Raw genomic sequence first — 25,640 nt, forward strand, 5'->3', positions numbered from 1 at the left:
CTTTTTTTTTTTTTTTTTTTTTGGTTGCCAGACCCACTGCTCAGAAGTGAACACCTGCTGGGATCGTTCATTTCTGCCCCAAAACAGATTCTTTTTTTTTTTTTTTTTCTTGTGTTATGAGAGCAGGTAAATAATATGCTCTTATCTGTGCTACTCAGTATTTTGTACATTTGTGCTTTGTTATTCCTCTGTGCTCTAAACTGTTGCCTGTCACTGAATTTGCAAAGTTATTTTTATGTTGTTAGGGCAACTGAAGCAAACAGTATTTCATGCAAAGGACATAAAATTGATTATAATGAGTGGCATTGTACTAATTTCTTCTATTGGACATCCCGCTCCTAATGTGTCCTAGTGTTTTATTTGCTTTCTTTAACTGTACTCGAACAGAGATCTTAATTCACAGGCAGTTCCTAATCTTGAAGTGTTGTCGTTAACTGAGAACTATAAAACCCAAAGTCATTTGCTGCTATTTGGAAGGACAGTGCATTGATTGAACAGAAATTTGGTCTGCAAATTGGATGTAGATGTCACCTGCGCTCAAATCTGTGACTTGTTGAAAGACTGCAAGATGCAGCTGGGCCCCCTCGGTGCCTATGGTAGTCTGTACTCCGTTCACTTGGCCTGTCACCTCTACTTTTTGAAACTGAATAACCATAAAGGAATTGGGCCAGCTGACGACAATCTCACCTAGAGCACGACCCAGAGTCCATGACCTTGGGAGAATCAGTCAGAGGTCACTTGTCTTGGCTGGGACTGGCACCTGAAAATTGTCAGAGAAGGTACTCCTTTTTCCAGGCCCTTGCTATGTCTCTAGCTGTGTATTCATATGGCTATCAATATACATATTCAATAGGTATGTCATATTTCCACCTGTAAAACTGGATATAAAGCCCTCTTCTGTAAACTATTTTTGTTTCTATAGATTAAAAGTGCACATTTAAGTGCTAGATACTGCAAGGTCTCTGCTTTGGCAGGCGTCTCTTGGCATTAATCTTCAGTGTTCCACCCTTAGGCATGTAAATTAAAAAAACAATTTTTTTTGAAGGATGTCTTTTAAAAGTCTTAAGCGACCTCCAGTGTGGTAGAACATGAAAGGCTGGCAAATGATTGGCTTCCAGGCCATCTGATACTTCCATTATCAAGAGTGTTTTTCAAATATGTGAAATAGTATTTTTTTTTTTCTAATCTATATTAAAATCTTTTTGACAGCAGACCTTTGGCTCCGTAGAGTCAGGAGAAGAGAATTTTTACTACAGTTGGCTCTTGCCACTGAAAGCAGCGAGCTGAGCTTTCCTAGCATTCCTCTCAAAGGCTACAGAGTCTTGACTTGTGCTGCTGTTGAAAGCAGCTGTATCCACGTTATTAATTCTCAGGTCTGTAACTTCATCTGATTTTGCTGTTGTCTTTGAGCCATTTACTGATGACAGTTTGTGCAATAAAAACTATTATTCTTCCTGGAATACAAAAATAGAAGGTTAAAAGAGTCCAAAATTCTAGCACTGTGCATGAGCTTGCTATGAGCATGAAGGTTGGATTTCACCGGAGTTCTTTCAAAAATACATGAAAAAATGTATCTTTGTTTTATCTTTGCTAAGATTTAGTTGCACAAAGTAAAACATATCTATTGTGATCTATATGAAAGATCCAGTTGCCTTATCGCTATGTCATCAGTTTTCTGACTGCATCTTCATTTTTTTTCCTCTTAACGCATGGCACCAATTTAGTACTCTATTCTGCTTTTTATGTTCAATTTCTGAGTGTTTTGTCAGTTCATATTTTTATACAGCAAAAAGGTTCAGTTGGTGTAAATGGATCAAAGTAGCAGAAATCTGAATTATATTGATGAGAACTGAGCCAAACTTTTAAAGAATGATATTCAAATTTAGTTGGAATTTTAAAATGATAAATAGTGAAGTTCAGACAATATTTATAGGGCAACAAATGGAATCAGTCTGAAAATAGGGAGAACAAACTCAGAGTTTTAAAAACTGCAATGCTTCTAGGCCATTATTGTCCATCGGTTTTTCTTTGAAATAATGTCCAGGAAGCAGCCCTGTGTACTGTTTGGGCAAGGGATTTGACATGTGGATTTTTTTGCCCCCCGCTTCTATAGCTTGGAAAGCAAATCAAGAAGGAACATTTCACCTCCCATTAATACGCAGGCAAATAAAAATAAGAAAACATATGGACTTCTAGCTGGCAATGCTAGATGTGAGGCGAGGTGACCATTCTCAGCAAATGTGTGCGCATTTGATATAGGCTCATTCTTGGCGAGTTACTGAAGTCTATTAGTAGTTTGTCTGACACCTACAAGGATGTCAGCTATGTTTAGAAATGAGGATATTACTCTTGAAAGTAGTGATCCAAGTTACAGATTCCTTTTAAAACAATATGCCTACAAAGAATAATCAGTTGGTATTAATCTTTTCTTTCTATCATCACTTTAATTTTCCACAGTTTGATTTTGCTTCTACACAGAAAGCATTCTGTGCTTTTTGAGAAGGAAATCCTACTCAAGTCCACAAAAATAAAATGACAATAAAACCTATTGTTATAGGCTTTGCAAGCAACTGTCATTGCAACTTAGATGCTTTACAATTATTTGTTCTGCTCATCGTACCTGAACTGTATCTGTGGCTTAGGTCTCTCCCCAAACATGAGACCTCTGAGCATTTAGAATAGTGTATTTTTCTTCTGCAGAGAGTCCTTTAAGTTTTGGCTCCAGTGTCTGAGGTAAGAATAATGGTAAATTACTGTAAACAACACATACTTATTTTGGCTTTATTTTGCAATTGCTGACTATACTAACAATGAAGACTGTATTGCCTTAGCTGCTTATTAGATCATCTGATCATAATTAATTCTGTTCATTCCTCTTCTGCGGTATGAAGAAAAAGAGCAAATGCTTTTTGCCACACAGTTACTGATACTTGGTCAAACGTTCTCGTAGCCTTTCCAGATTCTTATGAACTTGAGTGTTGCCATGGTTTCTGCTCTGGGTTTCTAAGATATTAATGTGCTACTTTAAAAAAAAAAAAAAATCACCACATTTCAGTGATGAGAATTTAAAAGAACTTTCTGCCATAAATAAGGTCTTAAAAGTCTTTGTCTTTGAGTTCTGAAGAGAAAAAAGGGAAAAAGTTAAATAGCTTCCCAACAGGACACATTTGGAGGAGAAGTTGAGACATCTGTTTGTTCTCTACCCTCTTTTTCCTAATATAAAAGCTTTTACTGGGGCCGGAAATCGCTGCTTCTGACTGCTCAAACAATCCGAGGGAAGGGACACGTTTTTCTTTGCTGCTTCCTGGCAAACAGAAAGAGCCCAAAATTCTCATCTCCCTGTGACACAACATTGGTATCCAATAGGGAAGAGGAGATGTGAGATTCCTCACTCCTGTCTCACCATTCAGGTTGCTCTTACTTCTCTACATACAGAGAAGTTCGGAGCATCCAGAGGAGCTATAGGAGAAAAGAAGGGTAAAAGTTTCAGCTCTGAGCTTCATTCACTGACCTGTCAGATACTAGTTACCTAAATAGCATGTCCTGTTACTGAATCATTTCTGTTAATACTGTGTTTTCTGGGGTTTGACTGAAACTAAGCTTCACAGTGTAATGGTTGCAGGCATTTCATGGAAAGAATAGATAGTATTTAATGAAAGATAAAAGATTGGCAACAGTCTTCAGGGAAGGATGAAAATGATGAGCATCAAGTAGATTTTGTCTTCTATTGGGATATTGTTATGATCAAATTCACAGTTAATTTTTTAATCTTTAAAACATGCTATGGGTGATGTTGGTGATCACTTAAAACACCTAGAGGGAGCATTAAGATGGGATAAAGTGATGGCCTGTTGGCAGTTACTTAGCAACAAATGCCCTGCTGTGCAGATAAACAAACTCTTAATAGAGTGAATCAAGTGAAGACCAAATTCACAATCATTTCGTCTACAGAAAGGCTAGCATATAAATACCTAGTTGTACTGCACCACCTAGATGTATCATACTGCAGATAAAATGGCTGGTTTGTTTAAACAGTTGCTGTCACAGATCCTCAGTCTTTTATTCTCCAAAATGTGGTTTAAGCAAGCAGATACTTTACTCTACAGTTGAAGTCAGAACAGATGCATAAGACAGGAACCGTAGCTGAGCTGCTGAGTAGCAATTCATTAAATCAATCAAAACTTAGATTTCAATTTTGCATCTCAGTCCTCAGGCAGAGATCCCAATACTGTCTAAGTCCATAAAAACCTCCATATTGATTTCTTAGGATGATAATATAAAACAGATCTTAAGCTTTGAAATGTAAATAGGTTTAATATAAATAAACAAATGAAACCTTAATGAAAATAGAAAAATTATCTACCTGCAAAAAATATCATCTTTGCATCCTGTGTTATAAGGAATGACAAGAATCGCAGAAAGAGTAAAAGATATTGTATATATCCTTATGGAAATAACTAACCAGAAACCCAGAAGTCATTGTGGTGGTGGAATCCCTGGGGATTTTTTTATTTTTTTTTTTCAAACTTCCAAAGTACAGACGTGGAGACAGAAAAAGCTGAAGCACTTTTATTTGTCAAGACTCCAACCAGATCTCTGCATAAGGCCCTAGAGTCATTGTGGAAGCAGTGTTGGCATTATTATTGAACTATTAAACAATTTTATCTGTTTCAAATGCTCCCAATTGAGATTATTGTGAGATGTTTCATTTCCATCCTCAGATCTGCTCATCTAAGCAACAGTGAAAAACTAATTATTTTTCCATCTTTTTTTTTCTATTTTGTTTTGTTTAATTAAGGAAAGTGACAACATCAAAATGCTATGCAAGATTAAGGGTGCATCTAACTTTTGCAAGGGAGGGCTAGGAAAAGGGGGTATTAAACCTTTATCTGGAGGAAAGAATGAAATAGAGTGGTGTCTGAATTCTAAAAACACTGCATAGTGCATCAGTTATTTTTGTGTGTCACAAAATCATTATTGTCTGGTGATCCAGAATGACATCTGTACTGGGAAAGGAAGGTGGAGTAGGCATGCTGTTCTGAAGCAATACTTCTGTAATTCTCTCGAGAAGATTCCTTTAAATGTTGCTGGGTTCCCTCTGTGAGGAATGGTCATAGATCATTTACAGGTAGACTTGTCTACTTTAAGCATAAAATTTTTGCTCCCTATTCTCTGTGGACCCTGTTGGCAAGGCCAAGTGGGTGAGCAGCTAAAGGGTATAAGGCTACAGACTACGTGCCTATGTTTATTTTGAGAGAGCACACTTCTGGAACCTTGCAGGTTTGTCTGCTGTCTCTTTATTAAATCTTAAGTCTCTGAAAACCTTAGGTTGCAATTCATCTGCTTTTTTTTTTTTCCTGCTGTGTTTGTCTATCCTGCTGTTCCCCGTTTTCCCTGTTGGCACTATATCAATTATACCAGTATTCTTAGAGAAGCTGCTTAGAGATTCAGGGGTGAATTAGTGCCAACTTCATAGTGTGCCCCTCATTTGGCAATTTATTCTTTCTTTTTCTCCTTTAGTGTTTAGCCCAGGATTAAAAGGAAGTCTGCCAATAAGTTGGTGTTTAAAATACCGTTGCACAATGAAGCCATCCAACTTGAGCATAAAATACCAGTAATGCTTTGCATTGTCCTTGTGTCTGTTTATTTCAAAGTGTTATCAATGAATTATGTTATTCAATTCTTATAATAAAGGAATTTCTTAATAGCCTTACTCAAATACAGTATTTAAATAAATTCAGCTGTCTTTTTTTCACTTGTTTGTTGATATTTGGAGTCCAATTAAATTGCAGTTCTTTATGATTTTTCCAAAATCTTACTGAACCATTCTTTTTGAGAAACAGGAGTATTGGGCTTCCTCAACTTAGTTTAGTCATCTCGGTCATAGACAGCTATTTTTCCATGTCTCCCACATTGTTAGTGTTGAATATATTCTGTTATGCCAAAGTGTGATGAAAAGTAATTTTATGTCATAATCTAATAGTAAGGCAGGCAAGTCTTTCCATATCTTTTGGCTGTTTTTTAAAAATAAGGTTTTTTACTATTACATTGTTCTCCCAAAGCAGTCAGAAATTTTATAGCAATTGTTGTGATTATTATTTAATTGTCTTTGGGAATGCCTTCAGAACACCTTTATCATTATTATTATTGTCATTAATATTGGTGAAAGGTCCATGCTTCTTTTATAAATATTTAAAAGAGCAAATGCAAACTGAGAGAGAGAAGAAAAGGTAGAAAAAATTACACATAGTCCGTGATTGTTTTAAATTGCTACATACATCATTCATATTTCATTTTAAATAAGAGAAAAAAGAAAAAGTAAGAAGTCTAACTTGTCATTGTTTGCTTCTAAGGATATGTAAGAAGCTGCCAGGAGTTGTATTTAAATCCATGTTGACAGGGGCAAAGTTTCAGAATAGTACAAGTGTTGAAGCTGTTAGTAAGGCTCACATTCTAGTTTTCATTGTTCTTCATGCACGCAGTCAATGAAGATACAGCAGATTCTTTGAAACAACTGGAACTGATATAGACATTCCTAGTAATCCAAGGAATCTGATAAACACTTCAGCGTTTTCAATTGCTTGTGAAGTATTCTTGAATATAGAATGAAAGATCATTTGAGTCTTCAAGAAAATGCTGGAGAAAAAAATGGTACCATCAATGAAAGATCAAACATAATAAAGCGAGGCTGGAGGCCATTTACCTGTAACTGAGATGACAAAGATGGAAAAGCAAAGCAAGGTATCACTCCAGAGAATATAGCTTCCTTCCAGTTAGAGTGGTAGAAGCTGTATTTTTTTATTTGAACAGCAGAAGGCACAGATGGTATTGAATTTTGACAGCTGTCTTCCAATGAGAGTTACTGGTAGTGTGGATAAATGTGGTTATTGTCTAGACAGTGAGAAATCTTCATTTTTACCCGTGTCTTTGTACTTATTATCACTAACAATTATGTATTATGAAATCACATAAAAATGTTGATCGAAAAGTGCTTCTGGAAGCCATCTAGTTCAAATTCCTGCTCAAAGTAGGGCCAGCTTAGATCAGGTTGCTTAGTTCCTTGTCCATTTGAGTTTAAAGTACCTTCAAGCACTGTAGTTCCCCTCCTTCTTACCGTTTTTTAAGATGAGTATGATGTTTGCCTTTTTCCAGTCATCAGAAACTTTGCCCACTTACTGTAGTCTTTTGAATGTGATTGAAGGGAGCCTTGGAGAGACTCCAGTCATCTCCCTTAGTACTTCTGCTCACATCCCAACTACTCTCATAGTCCTGTGCGTGTCTAGTTGGCTTAAGTGCCTCCTAGGTGCCTTTCTCTACTGTAGACGATGCTTCACTCCCACAAACTCTGTTAGTAGACCCATGGACTGGGAGGCCTGGGAAACAATTTGCCAACAAAATCCAAGACACAAAAAGGCATTGAGTATTTTGGCCTTTCCTATATCCTTTGTCACTAGGTTCCCTGCTCCATTAAGCAGTGGACATGCACTTTCCTTACTTAGTCTTCCTTTTGCTGCTAGTGTACTTATGGAAGCTTTTGTCTGTACCCAAAATGTCCTTTGATTATTTCAAGTCCAGTTGAGCATTTGCTTCTGTAATTTCATTGTTCTACACTTGAGCAATGCCGCTGTTCCCCCAAGTGACCTCCCCGTCCTTCCACCTTCTGGGAGACAGGGCTTAATAGTATTTTCAGGTGTCACTGGCTACACAGCATTTTCCCCTAGCCAGACTGCTTGTTTATGTAGCCTGAGATCGTCATTAGAATGTAGTCATAATAATGTTGCATCTGTATAGGAACACTGAATGGATATTGTGTACAACAACTGAAAATCAGCATATGTGGGTTATGACACTGTGACCATTTTATCTGAAATGTCAAATCTTTGTGAAATCTGAGTGATTCTGTAAATCATAATCGCAGTTCATTTTTTTCTGTGGAGTCACTGAAATGTCAAGAGAAAGCTATAATTCTGAAACTTGAAATATGAGTATAGTTTTGTATGGTATCACTGATGATTTCTATATCAGTATAAGTATTCACATGATATGATATGCAATATATGGCCAGGAGTTATTCTCAAATATAAAAAAAAAATGGAAGCTTTCCCTTTCAAATCTCCTAAAGATGTCAGTTTCTAAAGAAATTAAGCTTTTATTTTTTAAAATAAATATTTCTTGGCACTAGTTTGTAAAGACAGCTCTCTAGCTCTAGCCCAAAACACTGCTATCTTCCTGATTTCCTGGACATATTTGTCAGAATTCTGCTGTTTTGTATTAAAAAAAAAAAATGTAAAAAGTGTGTGGTATAAGGAAAGGAAAGAAAAATTACAATATTTTTAGCTTTTTATAGCTGATGTGCATAATGGAATAGAAGTGTCATGCAAGTATATTGGTAAGGCTCCAGTAGTAAAAAAATTCTATCTAATACACTGCTGAACGTCAAAGAGGAAATCTTGACCTTATCCAGCGAGTTGAAATCCATGGGTTTTTTCTGCAATAAGATTTATTTAAGCCTTTTTGCTCAATTATTGGTGCCAGATTGCTTCTCAGGTCCCTGAGGCTTCTTCACTTTGTTCTCTTGAGTGGACAATGTCTACAGTCTATCGCCAGTGGGTTTGGGAGAATGTAATTAAGATATGACCTTCTTCCAGGTTTGGTAGTTAAGGGGGAAGGAGCTACTGTATTCTCATTCTAGCTAATTCAGTTTGTCAGACCTTTGCACACACTGTAAAAATGATGTGCAAGGGTACTACTAGCACTAGGTGGTACTTATGAACATGTTGTGTATTAGTCTTGTGAAAAAGAAGTTGTGAATCCCAAGAAGAGGGTAGTAAGAGTGCTGGTAGCACAAGAGGCTCTTGGAATGAAACTAACTGGAGACAGAATTGGCTAGTCTAGCTGCTCACAGGTGCCTAGAAGTGGGAATCCTTTTCCCCAATATATCTTTTGTCAATGGCAATCTCCTTTTGGTTGGTTAACAAAAATAAATCATGAAGAAAAAAAAAAAAAGAAAAAATTGAGAGCCTTCAGATGGGTGAGTGAGTTGAATTGGGTCATGAATGCTAGGGCTGACACAGAAGAGGAAGGAGAACCATGTGGCTTGAAGCAGGGGAGAAGGAAGAAGGAGGAAACTGTGCCCTCAGCTTCTGCTTTTGTTCTTCAGCGGTCCCATTTACTTCAGCAGGATTCCTCCTGTAAATGCATATAAGTATTTTGCTGGATTATCCCTAATAATGCCATCTAGCACTTCGACAGGCTTGCTTATCTTAGTGACAAAAAGTTATTGTAATTACTAACACTAAATTTTTTATTTTATCACATTAAAAAAATAAAATCTTATTAGATAAAATCTTCATACTACCCTTGCCTAATATACTGTTCATTTTTATCCCTGCCTCTGTCTGTTTCCCAGGGCATCTATGTCTTCCCAAGGAAGTTCTTCCAATGAGAAGTGGAGATTTCCTATTTGGCCAGAATGGAATGAAGCAGATATCAATGCAGAAAAATGGGATACTGGAAAAGCTGGAAAAGAGAAAGAAAAAAGTGGAAAAAGTCCCATTGCAGTAAGTTGTGTGACACACATATATATTTTATTTCCACTGCATTGTTTTGTACCCGTGTTTAGTATTTGTCACAACTTCAAAATAATTTGTTACTGATAAACATACTCATCTCAATCATATATTTTCAGTAAGTTTACATAGTTCCCTACTGAACTAAAATAATAAACTAAAAATATTGTGCATTGTTGATTTTTGCTTCTTAAACGAACTTCTGACATGTGTGTGTATTAATATGTTCACATTAATGGTTAAAAAAAAATAAAATGCAACCCCCAAATCTGTTTCATAACATAATTAAAACTGGGGATGTGGGAACCATGACAGCACTTGTAAGCTAAAGAAAGGTGTATGTCTCAATTTTTTTCTAGTGTTTCTTTGCATTGTGTGTGCCATTCTCACCTTTTTTTGGTTTATCAAGAGCTTAAATGCTAAACTTCCCTGTCACACCATGTAGTCAGGGTTGGATGTCTCTGAATGCAGAATATAAACTCACTTAATACAGTTCTGTATGGTCCAGCCTACAAGGCTTCCTGTAAGCTTTTAGAAGAAAAAACATTCCTAAAAGGTTCTTTTTTCCTTCCAAACTTCCCCTGCTTCCTTCAGGTACTTTGAATAGTTTGTTGCAGATTGGTAAGTTGAAAGAATTTACACAATGAACTAAGTAAGAAAAAAATGTGGGGAAAGTACCATTTCAGGGTTGTTAGTTTTTATTTATTTTTTATGGTTTTGTCATATATTTTCTTTTGCCTTCCTTTGAATTAAGTAAGTACCCAAAGCATTACAGTTTTTCCTTCCCAGAAACCCTGTCTCTTGGATAGTCTGTAGAAGATAAGTAGTGTACATCATGGCCTGTGAAATGCACAGAAATCTATAATATGCCTGAAAGCTATTTAAAATTCCAGGCACAAATAGAAGAAATTGGTTACCATGTAACTGATTACTTTCTCAGTCAGCATGAGCAGTATCAGAGGTATCTCCACATCCTATATTTTGCTATTATGTAAACAGATATCTTATATCCTGACAACTTCTGTTCACACGGAGAATGTGTCACTTTGGAAATGGAAGTTTGAAAGTTATGTGACACTTTGTCTCTCCTTGAGAATCTCTAATTCACGATGCTGTACAATTATAGCTCTCTTTGGTTTCTACAGCAGTTTTAAATGCATGGAACTCACTTTGTTTGTGTCTAAATATCGCTTTAGATATTTACTTTCATTCTTCAATTTAAAAACTTTCGAAGTGAGTGAGTTAGAAAAAGCATTTAGAAACAACTTGGTAGAAAAGTGCCTGAATTAAAAGCTTAAACAGTTTTTTGGGAGTTTTTTCTGAATGGTGGAAAAGAAAGGAAGACCTGTTTAGACCATGCGGGACACATAACCTTCTCTGAACATTTTAAGTGGCTTTTGTGCTGAATCTTCAGTTTGGGCTTTGTGCTCTTCTACTTCAGAGTTATAGATACTGTTAGTTCCTTTTTATGCTTTTTTCTCTGAAGTGAATTATCATGTGAACAATAAATTAGTTTAAATCTTGTCGAAGAGACAATATTGTAATTAATAAAAAGTGTTCCATTTTTGTTCTTGCGTATTCTGTGTAGCCTGGCTTTGAGGACCCTGAAGGGAAAATAGAGTTGCCAGCATCCTTAAAAGTACATTCATGGAAACGTCCACATGAGTTTGTAACAAATAAGGTAAGAAACAACTAAGCCATAATGGAAAAAATGCTACTCGCTTAACTATGTCACAAGTAGAGGAAAACTAGTAGAGGAAATTAGTTCAACAGATAAAACACACTTGACCATGGGTAGTCATCCTCTCTGGGCAACTGCTGTGCAGCAAGGAGTCGGTGATGCAGAGAGCAGCTGACCTGTGCTGCTCGCACAGCTTCTCCTTCAGGCCCTTGTGATGCCTCAGACAGCGCATTGTAAGGCAGGAGCATGCAGCCCAGTGGTTACACCACCACCTTCTTTATCTAAGTGTGGCAGGAATGTATGCCTTCTTTTCTTTATCTAAGTGTGGCAGGAATGTATGCGAACATCTTTTCTGGTTTATAGTAGAAATAAGAAAAGAGTTTTTTTCTTTTAAGAAGATCATGTAATAGCTCAACTCCTATCATAGCTCAATAATAGCAAATTGAGGTAATCCTTTCTGCAGATGGGTTCTGCACAGAATGCTGCCTGTGGATCAGAAGCCTGTTTGATGCTGCGCAACTTGGCGTTTCCGGTGTCTAAAAGGACATAAGGTTACGTGTACTAACCCCTTTCTTTCTAATTAGCTCTAATAATAGCATTTTAAGAGTCTGAGTGCCTTTCTGACAGGAATCACCGTGGTCCAGCATCCCCTGGTGCAAAACATGGTAATGTATCCTCCCAAGTCTGCTCTGCTTTTGACACCTGGACAGAGAGGTGCCTTCCTGTTTTGCTTTGTGTTCTTGTGTTCTCACAAAAAAATCAGTGTCATGACAAAACAAGTTCTGTTTGTTCAAACTGAGGCTTCCCTTGAGCAGGTATCTGAAGTAAATTTCCTGAAACCATGAGTTAACTTTACCAGAAAAGTAGCAATTTTTCTCACTTCAACTATTATATTTCTCCAGTCTGCATACAGAACATGTCCACAGCTTTGACAGCACTTGTCTGGAAGGTAACCATAACATTTTAAAATTTTGCAAAGCTCTTATTCAGTTTATTTTTAAAATTAATTGCAAAGAAAATAAACGGCCTACCATTTCAAAGGTTAGTGTTCTCCAGTGCTGTTGCTAATCTAAATTTTAAAATGTTTTTGCTTCAGATGGAATGCTGAAGTTTTGAAACACTTTGACCACCCTTCCAACTCTTTCAGGCTTGTCAGTTTTCTTTTTGTCAGCTTGTCAGTTCCATTTTTTATTAACTAGACACTAAACAGGTCCAAGTTTAATTTTTAATAGAGGAAGGAGAGGGGAGGTCAGAGGAGTAATTGACAAGACCAAAAGATTGGATGAGAAATGCTGCCAAAATGCATAAACTGTAGAGGTATCTGAAAGATGAGGGCAAGAGAGCTGTCAGCCCAGAAAGCCATGGAAATGTGTATCTGTATTAAAAAAAGCTTTAAAAAAATCTATCTTTAGAACACTATGAAGAAAGCCTTTGTTTTCTGTAAGACCTGATTAAAACTTCAATGCTTGTTTTGGTCCAGTGTATTTTGTATCAAGATGCTATGATTACTAGAAAGTTTATAAGTTGTTAAAAACTAATGTAAATGTCAAGTGATGAAAGGCTATTGACATATGTTGTTACCTAATCTATTAGTAACTATAAAAGAAAGTGTAACCAAGCCTATTTAATGTGGTAAGCAAAGAATCAAACAATGGTCACCATTAAGTGAGGAGAGGCACAGATAGATTTAGTTCAATAAACTACAGTCCTAGTATGTTATTTCTAAACCGCTTACTGTAATACAGGCAAAGGTTTGATAAAGTCAGCATTCATACTGCCAATTGCAGTGTCTAACTGACCGTGACAAAACAAATCCCTTTGAATCTTGGGGAGAGGTGGGCAAGGAAATCTCAATGTATAAGACAGTATTACAATCATGATTTAAATAAAGAACTGCAAATTTTATGAATAGATTGAGAGAATCTTGATTTGCTTATGCAATTATTTCATTTGGTACTCTACAAATCTCCTGGTAAAAACAATGATTTTTAAAAAATTCTGAATATCTACATATTAAGTCATTTTTTATTAAGAAATACTAAAGCAGCTACAAGATTTGCAAACTGGCAGCCTTTAGTTTGCAAATGTCTAACGAATGTTTCCCAAATGTCTAACATTTGTATGTCACTGCTGTTAAACATCAGTATTCATTTAATTTTTTCCAGATAATTTAGCTATGGACTTAACTAATATGTTTTCTCCTAGGTTCCTGTGGTTGTCAAAAATGAAACTTCATTTGACCTTTTTTCAGCAAATGAGCATCTTTTTTGTAGTGAGGTAGGTAGAAATACATTTATGTGTCTTTATAAAAATTTTTTAAATGAAAATAGAATGGTGGGAATAAAATGGCAAGAAATAAAATGACAAGAAATCATCTAGATTTGTGTAAATAGCATTTGAAATTGAAAATAAAATCAACTATGTTGAGATTTTTCCAAACATGAATTTATTATTTTATTTAAAATATGCAGTCTATGAACTACAAAATTTATTACTGGATTAATATTTTCTTAAGAGCAAATAGAAGCTCTATTAAAAAGAATTTGTATTTTTCATTCAAACTTTCCTGAAGTCTTAGTGTGCCTACATGTATGTACAAATCTCTGCCACCCAGCCAGTCTTTTCCTTCTCTCCAGAGCTGAATAAATGTTTACTGAATTTCCAAAGATCAGAGGAAAATATAAAGCTGGTAAAATGAAGGCATCTGAGTGCCTTACTGAATATTTTCTGTCTTACTGAATATAATAATTTCTATTTCATTCAATGCTTCAATGCAAATTTGAAATCCAGCATCAGAGAAACTGTACAGGAAGAAGCTGCCAGGAAACATATAATGTATATTTTGCTGTCCACGGAACTCTAATAAATTTTAGGACAAGTTTCTTGTAGTAAAATCTTATTCTTGTTTATATAAATCACTGTAGAAGTCTGGTAATACTTCTGAAACTATAGCGTACATCAGAAATCTGCATGTTAGAAAAACACATGCATGAAAGCATGATTAGTTAAAGCTTCTATTTTAAATGTCATAAATTATTAAATAATTTTAATAATTTAGGATTGTTTTTTTACTGACTACAAATAACAAGTATTTAAAGCCAATACCAATTTTAGCAGCTATATCTAGCAATAGCCAGTAAACAAGTGACACTTCACAAGTCCTGTAACACAGTTTATTTTGAAATCCTTGTTTTTCTTTGGTACGTGATGAACAGCATATTTTATATTGTGCCTTTACTTAGTTTCATGAAGTTTTGTGTTATTGTGGATAGACACTATGATGATTTTAATAAAAGTTGTATCAGTGAAATTAATTTTTGCATGAAACTATAGCTATACTCTTTTGTCACTTCTCCATTTCAAACAGCACCTTTGTTATTCTTTGATCATTATAATATAACTTGATTTCATTTTTCTGAAAGACGTCATCCAAAAAATTTCTTTTTTTCTATTTTTCTCTGTTTTCAGCTGATGAGATGGATTATAACTGAAATTCATGCAGTCTGGAGGTTATGTAATGAAAAGGCCTTAACTAATGGACCATCCACACTTTTTTGGAAACCATGGGAACACATTTATGCGTTATGTAAAGCTACCAAGGGACACATGCCACTATACAATAGCTATGGAAAATACGTAGTGAAACTGTATTGGATGGTGAGTGCTTCCCTCCAACTTTGACTGCTCTCCAAATATGTACGTCACAGGACCAAAAACCCAAGGGTGACACCTGGATTCTTTTCCAAAGTTTCAGCAGCATTTAGACTTTACATTGTTGTGTGTTTTGTGTCTCCTCCAGTTTAATAGAGGTCACAAAGGCGTTGTGTTTATTTAGTTTAGTTACAAATGGAAAAGAAGATAATTCTAGTGGAGAACTTCTTACTGAAATACAAAAAGGTCGGATAACTTGAATCTGACTTTAGATAAATTCAATACAAAATATGGTATAATTAATTAGAAGAAATGGCAATTAAATATTAAAAGAATTACTTCAGCATTACTTCATGTCCTTAAAATGTGGTGAAGTAATTAAAAATAAATTGCTCATTTTGCTTTCTGGGAGAATATGTTATTAATATATATGCATGGAAAAAACCCTTATACAGTAAAATAGAATCACCAAAGTCTGAAAGAAATGCAAGAGAAGAGGAGGAGAATCAAGAAAGAACAGCCTGGAGCATTTTTGGTCTTGTCTTTTTTTTTGACCCAAGGTAAAAAAAAAAAAATTAAAAAAAAATAGAGGTCTCTTGAGCAGATGTTCTCAGCCAATAGGAGACGGTCAAAGAAAGAGCAACAAAAAGTGTAAGACTGAAAATCTTAAACTTGGGGCAAAAAAGGTTTTTTGAGGGCTGTGTTTGTGACAAACGCCGGTGTGGTTAATGGAAGGATTTGGAAGATGGAGTGTAACAGTCAAGGTCAGAATACTCAAGGACAACACTCTTAAATGCATAACAATCTGAGACATAAAAATATACCAGAGGAAGAGACTATAATTTGATGAAGAGTGAAGAAATTTTGTTTTCCAGATAGTCTTTGTTGCAAGTCTCCAGTTTACCATTATTTGGGATAATTAGTGTTGCTTTATAAAAGGAGAGGGCACAAACTTTCCATCTTACAGTGTTTCTAAAATTTTCAAGTAAAGGAAAAGCAGCAGATGATGCTTCTGGAGAGAAACAGCAGCAGGTCAGTGCCTCAGTTGGCCAAGCTGGCCAAGCTTCATGTTGGACCTGTGGAGAGAGCCTTGCAGTTGCATGCAGCAGGTCACTTAAAAACACCTTGCCGCAGAGTTCTTTCAGAAATCTCTACAGTTACAAATACAAAATAATTACTCAAACACTTCCATGATGCTTGGAAAATTGCTTATATTCTTTTCTACGCTGAAAATTTTTTTTTAGTGGTTTTGGTGTAAAAACTTCCTGTGAATAAAATTAAGGAGGGATTTATTTTACTTATCCATCACTCTGTTAAATTGTTTATAAATCTGTCCATCTTTTGGAATGAACATAAATACAAACAAAGCTGGGGAGAGTTTTTGAATGGATGCAACTTATGCATATTGCAGTTTGATATGTGTCTCTTGAGAGGGAGTCAAAACCCTGAGCATATTAATTTTATTTTAAAACACTCCTACACCATGTATTTCTTTAAGAAGAACTTACAGTTGTAATGCAGTATCGATCAAATCTCGTATTTTAAAAGTAAGTTTCATGCAGCTTGCTATTGATACATGTTAGCTGGCCAATGCTGAGGAAGAAATAGGAAAGCAGTTAAAACTGGAAGAATCTCTTAACTTTCCTGTAAGAACACTTAGCTGATTTACATGCCTGTGCTTTCCTCATCCCTAACTACTGCCTCCATATACAGAATAATTTATATTTGTATAGGGAATGTGAGTCTCCTGAGTTTGAGAAGGCAAAAATGATGTTGCCCAGGTTCCTCAGCAGAGGACATTATTCTGTGTGTGAATTTAATCCTGCAGAGATTGTGTATTCATGTGATAAAAGACTGCATTTTAAAGCAGTTAACAGTTATCATGGTGTTTTGGTTTCTTTGTCACTTTTGTTTGGTTTTGTTTTGTTCTGGGCCTGTGGGTTTATTTTTTTTTATTTTTTTTTATTTATTTTTTTTTTTTCCCCCACTGGTTATACAGCTGTATTTCACAGAAAGAAAAACAGATGGGAAAAAAGAGGGTCAAATGGTGGAAGGTTAAAGAAAATGTACACATGAGGAAAGACAAATATCAGTAGAGATAGAGGAGAAACGGATTTCACAGAACAAAGTGGAAAATTAAATTAAAAGGGAAAGAAAACACAGTGGAAGAATTATCAACTGGTTTCAGTAAAATGCTGTATTGAGTCCTGAGGGGATTGTTGTCAAATCTGTGGATAATAATTTTTCATATACTTGGCACAATATTCTTTCAGTTCTATCTCACATCCTGTTTTCATTTTGCATTCTCGAGGTTCATTGAATTTGTTTCTTTATCTCCACTTTTTCTCATCTGTAGATTCTTTTTCTATCCATAAACCTTCTGCCCCACATATTCTTCTTTCTTTCTCTTGGTGTCTTATCTCCTTAAACTAGCATAATTGGCTTTAGATTTAATAATGAAGTGCTATGAAAAGGTTATCACTGATGCAAAATAAAGCAAGATGGATTCTGTTGTTTATTAAGCATGAAAGGCAAGCAATTGGTGATAAGAAATTTTTTATAATGGTGCTACATATGCAAAAAATACTATTGCCTTTTAAGAATTACATGCACAGAATACTCCAAATTAAAAAATGTCCTGAGCTATAGAAACCCAAATAGCTCCTCAATCTTTTTCTTTGCTTTCCAAATTGTACTGCTTGCTCTATTAAACTTCTGCAGTTACTGAAAGAGGAGATTAATATGCAATAATTTCACTTAATAAGTCCTTTTCTAACTTGGGAAATCTTAAAAATTTAGTTTTGGCTGTCAGCAAATAGCTTTTTATCCTAAAACCTGGCCACCTACTTACGGTTTTTGGATATCTTTGCCATGTGGCCTAAATTTGTTTTCTTCTGAAACTTATAGAACTCACATAGATATAATTGATGGGTATTTTAGTTTGTAGTCATAGTTTAGTTACAAGCATAGAGCAGTACTTTTGCCCTCTCTGATAACGTATGGCGAACACTTTAGTGATTTGGTTATTAGAAGTACTTGCTATTGCCCCACTAATTCCTTTGCCTCTCATTATGTCTTAATCACTAGGAGAGAGCCTATTGAAGAATGGTAGGCAAGATTATTTTGTGGGATACTAGCTCAGTTTACTAGTGAAATATCTGGTATTGGAGACATCAGTATCTCGTTTTAGAATCATAGAATTGTTCAGGTTGCAAGGGACCTTTAAGATCACTGAGTGCAACTATCAGCTTAACACTGCCAAAACCACCACTAAACCATGTCCCTCAGCACCGCATCTACCTGCCTTTTAAATACCTCTAGTGATGGTGATTCAACCACTATCCTGGGCAGCCTGTTCCAAAGTTTGATAACCCTTTCAGTGAATAAATTTTTTCCTGATATCCAATACGAACCTCCCCTGGTGCAGCTTGAGGCCATTTCCTTTTGTCTGACCGACCCCCACCTCGCTACAATCTCCTTTCAGGTAGTTGTAGAGAGAGAGAAGGGTCTCCCCTCAGCCTCCTTTTCTCCAGGATGAACAACCCTACCTCCCTCAGCAGCTCCTCATAAGACTTGTTTTCCAGACGCCTCACCAGCTTCGTGGCCCTTCTCTGGATATGCTCCAGAACCTCCATGTCTTTCCTGTAGTCAGGGGCCAAAACTGAACATAGTTTTTCTTATCCAGGAAATATGAATATTTGTTATGTTCAGTCATTTTGCATCGTTTCCTAAATCTTAATGTTTCCCAGGAGGCTACTGACTGCAGCCATCATCCCCAGGTAGTTCTTGGGAAGCAAGGAGAGCTATCACAAATATTTTCCAGACTAAGACCTTAAATAGGCATTTGCAAAACCACTCTCTTAGTTAAGCCTTTTTTCAGTCATTACTGTTTCTCAGGCATCTGTCATGACAGCTGAAGGAACAGCAATGAATGCATGCACATGATGGACTACGTATATGAGAGGAAATATATTTGGAAATAGCTGCAATTAGATTAATCTCTGTAATAAATAAGCCAAAGCAGTAATAAAATGCTATGATGACTGTTTCCATACATCTCAGATATTAGATGAGAACTTCTTTTAAAGCAATCTGTAATGTAAATCAAATTACCTTAGAATTGGGTTTTTGGGAAAGCGTTAAAAGTGCTCTTATACACATGTTCTGTTTCCAACACACAAACTCAATGTTTTCTTTCCTCCCCTGCCCCCCCCCAATTACAGGGATGCTGGAGAAAGATCACTGTGGATGACACTATGCCTTTCAGTGAAGAGGATCATTTGTTACTACCAGCTACAACCTGTCAAGCTGAACTTTGGCCAATGTTGCTATCCAAAGCTATCATTAAGCTGGCAAATACTAGGTATGTTTAATCAGATCACTTTTGATTTGTTTTGTGAAGTCACACAGAATTTGCAAAAAGTTGTTATAGTATACCTGGGAAATATATTTTGCTAAAAAATTTCTAATGACAAATAGACATTTTTCTGAAAGATGACATAGAAAATCAGTAAAGCAGGGTCCCCTGTAGCTACAGAAGGTGGTGTGCTGCTGTGCTAAATGTGTGTTTGTTACACTTGTGCACAAAAAAAAACTTTGCCAAGAAACTGGAGTGCTCTCCCTGTTTGTTCTCTCTGTTTACCATTATTCCTAAAAACATTCATATGTGGTTTTCTGCCAAATGTAAATTTCCAAGAAGATTTAATGAAGTTTTAATTGTCAGCCTTAACTAGTATTGACTTAACCAGTACTGAAAGTAGAGTATTGTCAGCTACTTTTGATGCTTTTGCTATAGTTCTGGTGTTGTGGGCTGTATGGTGATCCAGTTCCCTAAAACTGACCTGGAAAGCAGAAGATGACCCATGGTGCAAATGATTTACAATTATGGCCATAGATTCCTATGAGGTGAAGAAGTGTTTAAATGACTAAGGTTCAGTAAAAAATTCAAAACTCTGATCTGGATAGTCAAGTTTCCCTGTTCTGGTCATATCAGCTTATGTTTGTTGAAAGAATGATTTAAAGTACTACCAGACAGGCCAGGACTTGTCTAGAGCTGCCCATTAAGAATCTATTTTTGCATGAATGTGTTTAAAAAACAGTGTTTCTCCAGAGTACAATGGTTAGTCATGGCCTGGTGCTGGCATCTTCAGCCTTGGTCTTCTCAGGATCTATAGACAGAAATCTCTCCAGAGAGTAGGAGACTGTATCTGTTGGAAAGAGTGGAGTATGGTATACTGGAAATACAGCCAACTTTTGCATAATAACCTGGGAGCTAAAGTAGCTGTTCAGGAAATAGAAGTTCTAGATTCTTATCCCCCTTCTAGTGTGAGGGATTTCAAACCCACATCTCCAACCCTGCAAAAAGAGGCTTTACTGTGTGTCAGTATATATGGTATGCTTGCTAACAGTGTTGAAACCATGCTGGTGTACTGTAGGTAACGCTAAAATAATAGGCCTGATGCAAAGGTATAAAAGCAAATTTGACTTTCTATGCTAGTAGTCAGTAGTGGGTTGGAAAACCACTAAAATTGCAAATAACAACTTGTTTTTCAGCATGCTGTTCTATTTGTGTATGGTCTTGCTCCTACAGAAAGCAATGTAGACTTACAGACTTCACTTCTGTATAATGTCTGCTTTTATCTTACAGCATAGATGTAACCAGAAAAAGAGAGCTGGAGGAATTTACAATTCTACAGACCCTGACTGGATGGATACCAGAAGTTATTCCTCTTCAGTAAGTTCTTCTATTAAATAAGTTACATATCGGTTGTTTAATATTTAATTCTATAAGGCATCATGAAAAATAAAGCTGAGCCCCAAAAGTCCTTCAGCATCAATTTTGACAAGTGTACAATTTTTACTTCTGGCACCTGAGAAATGTGCCTTCAAAGAGTGCAGTCTTATTGTGTTTTCCTTTGTAGGTCATACAGTTGCTTGTAAAGCTATTTATCACCATAAGCTGATGCCTATTCTTTATAAAATTAATTTATTTTTTACTAATATTAAACACTGTGATGAAAACAGGCTTAGAGAAACCTATGTTTTATCTATTATACAGATATAAAATGTCTGCCACTAATAATAGTAATGTTATATTTGGATGTACTATGGAAAGCATACATCATGAATTTGGAAGTAAGGAACTTCAGCTAGTATGTTGTTTTCACTTTTTAAATTGGAAAAGTTGATAAATCTTTATTTCCAACATATTTTTGTTGTTTCCTGTGTGTTTTGAGTGCATTTTGTGGTTTTAAAGAAGAGACATTCTAATTTTCTGGCTTGACAATCTTTTTAATGAAAGAATGACTGGGATACAGGCATTAAATATTTAGATTTTTCTTTAAATTACACTTTTTGGCCTTTTGATGTATACATTTTAATGAATACATAGATAACAAATAGTTTCAGTTTATGTATTTTTATTTAGGTATAATTGTTTATTTTTAACAGTATTTCAGTATTAACTAAGTTCAGTCAAAGGGTATTTTAGCCCTTATTTCAGCAATTTTTATATCCCAAGCTATGCTTTAAGTTTAGGTTTTTGATAAATTGGTGTCTTACAGTAGTGTTTGTCTAGCCCATGGTCTTAGAAATCTAATGTGAACACCACAGAGTCTTTGCAATAGTAGTATAAGATTGCTTTAGCTCATTTTGCAGTCAGTTTATTTAATTTTTTTTTTTAAAGGTTGCTTTCAGTTAGCTTGCATGAAGCTTATTCATGGCCCTGAAAAATTCATTCAGTTCTAGATTATTTCTGGAATCACTGTGTTTTTGTGGAGAGTCAGTATGGCCACAACTGCCATGTCATATCTGAGAGCTGTTGTAGCTGGTGGAATCAGTGGAAGAGGCATGGAACTACCTGTGCTGAAACAGTTAGGAAAACCTAGTTTGGAAGTCGCTTTGAGGAGGTTTTTAATGTACAGAGCCCGAACCAAGTTATACAGTGTAGTTGCAAAATGGTCTGCAAATTTCCTTGCGGCAATTATCTCCTAAAAAGCTTTAGAAAGGATGTTTTATTTATGTGCTTTTATAACCACCATCTCTTTCTTTATGAATCTGTCTATAATCTGTTTCTTAACAAATTGGCTGATGCACAAAAATCAGGTTATTATTTACCGAAATAACCCAGTAACCTTTCTAAGAGTTGGACTGTCAGTTGTTGTATAGAGTTGTGCAAGTAAAAATCACCCTTTCTTTTCTGTATGTTTATATATCATTTCCATTGACATATACACGTGTGTTTTGTTTAAAGGCCTGGATACTTGGACAAAGTCTGGGGCCTTTTGAAAGAGATTGTGCCAGAATTCAAGTTTCCAGATAAGAAAATTCCAGAACCTGATATTCATCAGTCAGATACAAAACCTGAAAAGACCAAAGTTTTACATGTGAATAAGCATTCAGAGAAACCCGAGAAAGCAGATAAAATTGGCAAAGGTCTGTAATTTTAGGTAGCGTTATCTTTGTAGGCCAAGCCTAAATAAAGTTAATATAACCTTTGTCTTTGAATTTCTATGTCTTTATTATGCCACATGCAAGTCTGTGCGTTTGTTGTTGTTTTACTGAACATGTTGCAGTGGTGTAAATTTTAAAAAGTTTTGTTTTAACTAAAGATCTTATTAGAATCAGGACTAGTCTCTTATTTTATGAAAACAGCTTCATTTTATGGCAGAGGTGTTCAGCTCTGTGTTACAGCCATTTCTCTAAAGACTGGTTCCTTGCAGAGGGATAACAATCAGAGAGGTTACAGTTTTCCCAAAGGCAAAACTACTCTGACCATCAATAAATTATGCAATTCATAATGGATGTTACAAAGGGTGATTACCTGCAGAGGGTTCTGACAAGTACATTCTAATGACTACCTGCGTTTTTATTTATAGCAACTTTTCTTTTTATACTACTAGGTATAAGTATTAATTTTCTTCAAGAACTGCTAATCCTATTTAAATTTAAATGAAAAGACTTAGGTTTAGAAACTTACTTGTTATAATATATTATTTTTTGATGTTTATATTTGACACTGAGTTTTTTTAGTTGCTGTTTTTAACTTGAAGGCATGGATGCAATTTCACAATACTTCTAATGTCTTTGGAAGGTACAATTCATATACTACAATTTCAAATTCTTCCTAGGTTTTCAAAAAAGTCTATGCCTTCCCCACTTTGAATCCCAAATACTAAGTCCTAGTGTCAAAAGTGTTGTAAAAATATTAGAGAAGACCTGGCTGAGGGGGTATTCTCTCTTCTTAGGAATTCTTTTCATTTTATGACCAGCCCAGCAGAGTAGTAGATATTTCAGTGTTTGGAATGAACATGTACCAGGATGCAGCCTCTGGGAACAGCACTGTCATTCATCCATTCTGTAATTTATTCCCAAAAAACTTTGTAAATTTAACCCTGCCTAAGACTTAGAAATTCTATTAGTAATGGAAACTGCTAAGAATCAGGGAAGCATTATGTTACAATACAGCTCTGTAAACTCGAGCTCTGAGGTTAAAAGCTCTGTTCAGATGCTTTATTAATGTTTGGGATTTTTTTTTTTATTAGAAATGTATTTTCTTATAGTCTAAGTTCTAAGGCTTGAAAGAAGGTTCTAAATGTATGAGAATTTCTTCTTCCATGTCCATTGGGAACCTATGCCTCCTCTATGTTAGATTTTTTTTTTTTTATTAGAAATGTATTTTCTTATAGTCTAAGTTCTAAGGCTTGAAAGAAGGTTCTAAATGTGTGAGACTTTCTTCTTCCATGTCCATTGGGAACCTATGCCTCATCTATGTTAGATTTTTTTTTTTTTGCACAGGAGCAAGGACATGAAGAAGATATTTGATACAGTGCCAGGAATTCAGGAATTCCAAACATTATAGTAGTACATGAGAGTTGTGCATTAACTGGAAGGTGGGACTGAAGCCTTCCGGGCCCCTTCTCAGAAAATCTGCATTTTTATCTTAAGCTATTTTTTTTTAAACTGAATGACATTAGTTCTTTCTTTTATCTCAACTCTTCTGACTTGGAATAGTTTGTGGTTGATTTATTTTAAATTTAGCTAAAACGTCATTAAAGCATTTACACAGTATGAGACTTTATGACTGAAAATTCATATCTGAAAAAAAAATATATATTTAATCTTTATTTTGCTTAATAGAAAAAGCCGAGCAGAGAGAAGTTGGAAAGAAGAAAATCAGAGAAGGAGAGAAAGCCAAATTAACACGTCAGTCTTCACATGCGTTGCCAGAAGACCAACATTCTCCTCACCTCTTAACTGAAAGTAAGTCCTATTCATTTGAAGCTAAAAATAAATAAGACATATATGTGAAGCAAAGGACTTTACTTTTATTTGGTTTTGAACTTAATTGTAGGGAGGTTAAATAAACTACATTTAAAAAAAATGCAATTCTTTACAGGCTGCGTTACAGACTGAAGTCATTCTAACCTATTAAAATCGTATAGCTTATATTAACAATAGTACTGTAGTAATTTGTGTTTGATGTCAAAAGGTAAAGTAAAACTATGTGGAATATTTCAAAGTTGCTGGCCAGTCATGTAGGACCAAGATTTGTTCTAGTGTAAACTGTCTTTCTTTATTAAAAACAAACAGAGAAACAAACAAAAAACCACCAAAACTCCTTCCTTTCTAATAACGTATTTGTTCAATATCTACTTTATTCAGTAAATTGTGATTGGAAAAAAAAAGAATGCTGCTTTGTTGAAGGGCAAGGTGGGAAAGGCACCCGAAATACTCATTAGAGTTCCCTCCATAATTTAATTGGTTAATAATTTTTTTTCCTTTATCCTCGAAATACATTTTGATAAATTTATTTTTTGTATTGATACATTCATGACAGCATAAAAATTAAATAAATTAATAAATAATTAATTTCTTGCATTGTTTTTAAAATTAATTTATTTATATTTATTTTATTATATTTAATTTTTTTTAATAGAGTTAGAACAAACCACATGTAAATACTAATCGGTAAACTAATCAGTCAATAAGAAATCTTGTGCTTACTAGCATAAAGTACAGAAAATCTTCATAAATGTACATTAATCTGATTTGCTTATGTCTTTGCTTATATTTGCATACATGTGACATTTCCATATCATGAACAAATGGAAATGTATTAATTAACTGGAATATTATCTAATTGCAAATCAATGGGTAAGAATAGGCAGAGCATCTTTGTCTGGGGAAATAACTACAAAGTAAAAATGTGTAACAAGAATGAAACTCACTATGTAAATCAGATTCCTGCTTCTTGATTTAAGTCCTGATTAAAATTGGTGGTTTAAATAATTTATATCAAATCAATATTGCTGTTTGTCATCAGCAAACATATTCATTTGAATTCCTACCTTATATACTACTAAAGAAGTTAAACAGCAGTAAATTTTAAAATGTATCACGGGAATGTAATTTGCTTTAGTGGTAGTAGTTGCGGAATAGAAAATGAGGCATTTCACATGAATATAAGGGACATGATTAATGCTCAAGCATGTTGTGGGGAAAAGAAAGAAATGGTGAAGCACAAAGATCAAAGTGAAGAATTCTAGAAATTGTGCATGATAAGTGAAAGAGCATTACAAATCATCAGGCAGTGTTTCCATATAAAAGAACTACATGACATTTTGATCTTTGTTCTGCCATTTAAAGCACAGCTTATGCTGTTTTCTTAAAGTCAGTTAGTGGCCTGCAAAGAGGTTATTTAGAAAGATTATTAGTTTGGTGCTCAAATATGATGGCCA

At 35.2% G+C, this 25,640-nt stretch overlaps 1 protein-coding gene across 1 annotated transcript in view; it reads left to right on the plus strand.

Moving 5' to 3' along the window:
* Window positions 1–7,131: 7,131 nt before the first annotated feature.
* ADGB (androglobin) overlaps window positions 7,132–25,640 on the plus strand; it is a 100,875-nt gene continuing 82,366 nt past the window's right edge. Inside the window, exons 1-9 of the mRNA XM_014950504.1 lie at window positions 7,132–7,271; window positions 9,410–9,560; window positions 11,158–11,250; window positions 13,456–13,527; window positions 14,719–14,907; window positions 19,125–19,264; window positions 20,549–20,635; window positions 22,154–22,335; window positions 24,040–24,162. Of these exons, the coding sequence (XP_014805990.1) occupies window positions 7,132–7,271; window positions 9,410–9,560; window positions 11,158–11,250; window positions 13,456–13,527; window positions 14,719–14,907; window positions 19,125–19,264; window positions 20,549–20,635; window positions 22,154–22,335; window positions 24,040–24,162 (1,177 nt within the window). The remainder of the gene's footprint in view (window positions 7,272–9,409; window positions 9,561–11,157; window positions 11,251–13,455; window positions 13,528–14,718; window positions 14,908–19,124; window positions 19,265–20,548; window positions 20,636–22,153; window positions 22,336–24,039; window positions 24,163–25,640) is intronic.

Source organism: Calidris pugnax, unplaced genomic scaffold, assembly GCF_001431845.1.
Source record: "Calidris pugnax isolate Ruff unplaced genomic scaffold, ASM143184v1 scaffold24, whole genome shotgun sequence".
NCBI lineage: Eukaryota > Metazoa > Chordata > Aves > Charadriiformes > Scolopacidae > Calidris > Calidris pugnax.